Genomic DNA, 6,238 nt, shown 5'->3' with positions numbered 1-6,238 from the left:
ACCAGTTGATTATTTTCATTAATCTTATTAATCTAGAGAACATAAAATTATTTATTTAGAGCTTACAAACTCTAAAGGATGAAGTTTTAGGGTTTCATATCGTCTGACTTGCTACAGGTTTATAAATGTTAATGCTAGAATAATTTTTTTTTTCCTAATTTTTTTTCTTGAATTTTTATATGTGGGTTTCAAACTAAAATTTTATAGGAATTCAATTTAATTGAATTTTTAAATTAATTCTCATATTTGGAATGAAAAAATTGATTCTTTTAAATTTTAAGAAAAATATATATTTAAAAAAAAAATAAAAATCAAGCATGATCATATGAGAATTCAATTGAATTCTTTTTTTCAAATGAAGCCTATGTTGTTTTCCTAGTTCATGGTGATTAATCTAATTCATAATATCAATGGCAAAACTTAATGGATATAGATTGGAATAAAGCTCCCTTAGTATTCTTACCGTTCACCCCACTTAAACCATGTGCCCAACCCCCATCAATAAAGAGAAGAAAAGAAAAGAAAGAAAGAAAGAAAGAAAGGGAAAGAAAATACATTGCTTCTTCTATGCGTTTTCATTTTACCAAAAGAGAAAATAAACTGCACATCACGAGATTTTGTATCACTTGCATTCTGAACCATTTTCTATACAATGGTATTTGAGAAAATGTATTAAACCTTAATATTAAGAATGTTTCATATGATTAAAAATGCAATGATCCTTAACTGATTGACACGATGATCCTTGAAATTATGGAAGAAAAACTGTCTCAATTAAAGAATCTACCTTGTGACAAAATGACACTCATTCTTTATTATATTCGTTACTTCTTCCTTTAGTTCTTAATGAAAAGTTAAAAATACTTAGCTTCTCCCTCTAGTGAAAGTAATTCTCTCTTCCAACCTTATATATACACATCAATTATGAATTGTAACTCCCATTATCCCTCACAAAGCTATTCATTTTCCTAGCAAAACCTTTAATTTCCACCCTTACCTGTCTTTATTTTCATTCCCTTGTAAACTCATCTTGCCCATTTTTTTGGTTTTCGTCCTTCCAAACATGGCTGAACAAATCCCATACAGCATTGCAGAACACTTATTAGAAAAGTTGTCCTCAGTTGCTTTTGAAGAAATTAATTTGGTGCGTGGTGTCAAAACTGATCAAAAGAAGCTTAAAGATGCTCTCTCTACTGTCAATGCTGTGCTCCAAGATGCTGAGGAGAAGCAACAAGACCGTACGGTGAAAAGTTGGATAAGGAGGCTTAAAGAGGTTGTCTATGATGCAGATGACTTGTTTGATGACATAGAGACAGAAGAACTGCGCAAGAAGGTTAATGGTGGGGCTAAATTAGCAAGAAAGGTATGCGATTTCTTTTCTTCCTCAAATCAAATTGCATACCGCGTTAAGGTTGGTCATAGAATTAAGGACATTAGAGAGAGGTTAGATGAAGTAGCCAAAGATGTGTCAATCTATGGCTTGGTTAGGAAGGAAGTTGGGGTAGATATGCGAATTAAGAATAGTTGGAGGGAGACGGACTCCTTTGTACAGGAATCAGAAATTATAGGAAGAGATGGAGATAAAGAAAAAATCGTGGAATCATTGCTGTGTCTTGACAATGGAGAGGATGTTTCTGTAGTCGCAATAGTTGGGTTTGGAGGCTTAGGAAAGACTGCCCTCGCTCAATTGGTGTTCAGTGATAACAATGTAGTAAAGCATTTTGATCCAATGATGTGGGTATGTGTTTCAGAAGAGTTTGATGTGAAAATGATAATTAAAAATATTCTTAAATGTGTAGGTAAACCTGATGTGAATGACTTAGGTTTGGACCAGTTGCAAAGTGAGCTACGAAAAAAGATAGAAGGGAAGAGATACTTACTAGTGTTAGATGATGTGTGGAATGAAAATATAGAGAATTGGAATAATTTGAGAAAATATTTGTTAGCTGGTGCCAGAGGAAGTAAGATTCTGGTAACTACTCGTAGCATAGAAGTTGCATCAATTATGGGTGTTGATTCCCCACATACTCTAGCGCATCTAACAGGAGCAATCTTGGATTTTGTTTAAGAAGTTAGCATTTAAAGAGGGGCACGAAGTATCAAACTCAAAACTCATAGCTGGACAAGAAATTGTAAAAAAGTGTAAAGGTGTTCCGTTAGCAGTAAAGACTTTGGGAAGCATGATGCGATCAAAAATTAGTGAAAGTGAATGGTTGTCTGTCCTAGAAAATGATGTATGGAAGTTGCTTGAGAGTAAAAGTGATATTGGTCCAGTGTTGAAATTAAGTTATGATCACTTGTCAAATTATTCAAGGCAATGTTTTGCATTTTGTGCAATGTTCCCCAAAGATTATGAGTTTGATAAGGAGAGGTTAATTCAGTTATGGATTGCTCAAGGTTATATTCAATCTTGGAGTACTCAAGGTGGAAATGAAAGTTTAGAAAAGATTGGAGATAGATACTTCAATGAATTATTATTTAGGTCATTTTTTCAGAGGGATAAGTATTGTTATAAAATGCATGATCTCATCCATGATCTTGCACGGTCAATAGCAGGGGATAGTTGCTTTATGGCAAATGATAATGCTAACTATATTCCTGATGGAGTCCAACATTTGTATTTTGAGGGACTGCCTTCTGACGAATGCTTGAGGCAACTTAAATATAAGGGTTTAAGGACACTGTTTTTCTCAAAACTTCCTCGTGGGTTAGACATATCTTTTGATAATGTTATTTCACATTGTAGAAGTTTACGTGCATTGAGTTTATGCGAGTCAAATATCAATAAATTGACAAATTCAATTGGAAAGTTGAAGCACTTGAGGTATCTTGAAATATCAGGAAATCAAGATATCAAATCACTTCCAAACTGTGTTAGCAGTTTGTATAATTTGCACACTGTAATACTCAGAAATTGTCAGGAACTTAGAGAATTGTTGACAAACATAAGAAAATTGATTTGTCTTAGACACCTCCTAATTGATCAATGTCATAGTCTTGAATGCATGCCAGTGGGGTTGGGGAGATTAACTAGCTTGCAAAGGTTACCAACTTTCATTGTGGGAACAAATCAAAGAAGGAGATGTTCCACATTGAATGAATTGAATAGCCTAAACCAGCTTAGAGGTGATATCTCCATTAAAGGACTAAGACATGTGAAAAGCATTGCATTGGAGTCTAACAAAGTAAATCTCAAGGAAAAGAAACACCTTCGTTCCTTGAATTTTGATTGGCAGGGCATGAGAGACAGCCACTTTCGCTCTTTGATTTTGGTTGAGAACAGAGATAGTGAAGATATTGAGTTGTTGTTGGATAACCTACAACCTCACCCTAACTTGAAAGAATTGTCGGTTGGGTACTATGAAGGTGTGAAGATTTCAAATTGGCTTTCTTCTATTGCAAATATCGTCAAAATTGATATAGAATGGTGTCCAAAATGTGAGCATCTGCCAAGGTTGGAACATCTCCCTTCTCTGGAATATCTCAGTCTTCGATCCTTCCATTCTCTAGAGTATATATCGGATAAGAAGTCTTTTTCATCTGCAGCATCAACAACAACATTCTTCCCATCCCTAAAGATTCTTATACTTAGGAACTGCCCTAATCTGAAGGGATGGTGGAGAACGTGGAGGGACGCTGAGCTAGTGCCTCAATTTCCTTGTCTTTCTGAATTAACCATCTTTAATTGCCCTAAACTGAGTTTGATGCCAACATTTCCATCTCTAGACAAGAAGCTATGGCTTTCTAATGCCAACAAAAGACCATTGCATCAGACATTGAACGTCACAGCAACAGCTTCCACATTACCATCAATGTCTTCTTTTCCTTCATCAGTTACTACTCCACTATCCAAATTACAGTCCTTGATTTTACGGGATGTTGAGGATCTAGCATCTCTACCAAAAGAGTGGATGCAGAACCTCACCTCTCTTGAGAATCTAACAATCCGCTTCTGCAAGGAGCTTAGTGATGAGGAGGATCTGTTGTCTCTTCATGGAGTTACCAAATTGCGGTGTCTCTACATTGAAAATTGTTCTAATTCCACGGCTTTACTTGACTGGATAGGCAATATCACATCAATTGAAAATCTAGAGATCAATGATTGCCCCAATTTGGCATCCCTACCAAAAGGAATGCGTCAAATCACTACTTTACAAGAAATGAGTATTGCTGGTTGCCCTCAATTGTCTGTAAGATGTAGTAACCATATGGCTGCAGATTGGCCCAACATCTCTCACATTCCAAATATCAGGATTGATTATCGTTATATTCAAAAAGGGGGCCGTTATTTACTATCATGAGAAGTAGGATCATCTGATTCCACAGGTTAGTACTTTCTTCCCTTTAGCCCAATTATTTTAGTAAAATTATATAATCAATCCAATATATGATTCAACGTAGAGATTCTTACCGTGTTTATAATTATAACGGCAGAGCTAAAATAAAAAGAAAGGATTATTCAACAGGATTATTCAGCCACTTCAAAATATACTTCTCTCCTTCTTGTAAGTTGATCAACTCTCTACTCTGTTCTATCTTCACTTTTATCTTTGCTTTTATCGTTTAAAGTACTTTTCTTCTGATTCTGTATTTACAATATCTCACATTACTTGTAGTAGTCGATGAGGGCAATTTGCAATGTGTATTTGGAGTACAATTATGTTTTATTTTATTTTCTTTTTAATTGTGAACAGGAATAAGCAATTTCGAAGTTGAACCTTTCTAATAAGGGTGATAGATTTCATTATAGTTCCTTTTTCCATTATTACTATGGTATGAAATGTTAAGTCTTGTAGGCACAAAATTAAAATATTTTAATTTAATTTTTAGCTCTCTAAAGTTGAATTTTTTTTTATTTGACACATTGGCATTTGCTTAATAGCAGTGCTGACGTAAATTCAGATGAAAGGATCATCAGCTGCTTCTACAAGATATATTTCTACCCATCTGGTCAGCAAATCTACTTCCTACGTTGTTCCATCTTCACTTAATCTTTAAGGGTCAACAAGTTTGCTTCTATAATATAAATGCAGGGTGCAAAGTTGGAAGGATGTTACTACAACCATTGGAATAATCCTCAAATTCCAACAATTGGAATTACAGAAACATTGTTTATAGCATTGGAGTGCAATATTACTGGCATTGGAGGTGTGCTTAGGAACTGTTATGGTCTATTTCTTTGTAAGTTTTCTTATCCTGTTGCTGTCATGGACTCTGACAAAGCAGAACTGTTAGCTGTGCTTAAGGATCTTTCTCTCTCTTTTTCATTGCTGTGGGCCAAAGACTTCAGTATCAAAGTGGAATCCGATTCTATGAATGTTGTTTCATGACTTTCATATTCAATGGAATGGAGTGTCCCTGGGAATTTTGTGCTTGTTTTAATGAGATTGCAAATTTAGTTTCTTTATTTAGAGAAGTCATATTCTCTCATGCTCTTAGAGAAGTTAATTCAATTGCTGATGGTTTTGCAAAGTAAATTGTCCATCGAACTGTTGATTTTCAAGCTTGGATTTAGTTGTTTTCATTGTTTCTGTTATTTAATCATTTGACTGAAATTTCAGGTGACAACTTTGTAATAGAACTTCTAAGGCTTCAAGTTACAGGGGTTGTCTTCTAGTTTTCTCTACAGTCAGATGTTTGTTGCTAAATTCCTGTTTTTTTTTTTAATTGTTTTGTTGTATTTTGTTTCTCCAGGTTTTTTCACTTAGCATATTTTTGCTTAGTTTTGGGTGTATTGGGAAGGTCTGTTGACCTGAGTTTTAGTTAGCAAATTTATGCTAAGTTTTTCCTGGATTTTATTATAAATAAAATTATTTGATTTATATATATGTATATACAAACTCCAAGATCGCACCTAGCCTAGTTAGGTCCAGCGGCTCATTTGCAGAACAAGGTTCAAGTCCTACTCCCCAAATTCCCCTACTGAAAAAAAAAGCATTTTTATCATTGTCCCCTTCAGTGGCTTCTTCCTTACCTACAAATGAAATAGTTTGGTTCATTCTCCTGCTAATGAATTGTTTCTCTGTTATAAGACCATAAAGAGCTTTGAGAAGAAAAGGACTACCTCCTTCATCGAAGTATTCCTAGCCATGACATCAAAGCTTCATTGGAGAAATCATTCAGCAAGTCATATGCATCACAAACAGCTTCTTGAAGCTTTCCAAGCCGATCTTTGACTTGATGGTTATGCTCTTGTTGCTCTTTTGTATCAAGAAGAACAGCCCCGAATAGTAGACGC

The 6,238-nt window shown here is 34.9% G+C and overlaps 1 protein-coding gene across 5 annotated transcripts; it reads left to right on the top strand.

The window, feature by feature from the left end:
- The first annotated feature begins 2,063 nt into the window (after positions 1-2,063).
- On the top strand, positions 2,064-5,826 carry LOC110643559 (putative disease resistance protein RGA3). Of its 5 annotated transcripts, XM_058154319.1 has the most exons (6): positions 2,064-4,326; positions 4,435-4,505; positions 4,695-4,773; positions 4,886-4,950; positions 5,034-5,181; positions 5,562-5,826. In XM_058154319.1, the coding sequence occupies exon 1, from the start codon at positions 2,181-2,183 to the stop codon at positions 4,299-4,301; it is 2,121 nt and encodes a 706-aa protein (XP_058010302.1). In that variant the 5' UTR covers positions 2,064-2,180; the 3' UTR covers positions 4,302-4,326; positions 4,435-4,505; positions 4,695-4,773; positions 4,886-4,950; positions 5,034-5,181; positions 5,562-5,826. The 5 variants fall into 5 exon arrangements, with proteins under 5 accessions (XP_058010302.1, XP_058010299.1, XP_058010301.1 ...); XM_058154316.1 differs by having other exon boundaries at positions 5,034-5,826; XM_058154318.1 differs by having other exon boundaries at positions 4,883-4,950; positions 5,034-5,826.
- Positions 5,827-6,238: the final 412 nt, after the last annotated feature.

The sequence above is a fragment of the Hevea brasiliensis genome, chromosome 10 (genome assembly GCF_030052815.1).
Source record: "Hevea brasiliensis isolate MT/VB/25A 57/8 chromosome 10, ASM3005281v1, whole genome shotgun sequence".
Lineage (NCBI taxonomy): Eukaryota > Viridiplantae > Streptophyta > Magnoliopsida > Malpighiales > Euphorbiaceae > Hevea > Hevea brasiliensis.
Note: the sequence above shows the minus strand (reverse complement) of the source record. Positions and strands in the feature narration are given on the sequence as shown.

What these genes read in the sequence shown, in the direction of transcription:
- LOC110643559 (XM_058154320.1), top strand. Translation starts at nt 2,181, where the DNA reads ATGATGCGATCAAAAATTAGTGAAAGTGAATGGTTGTCTGTCCTAGAA.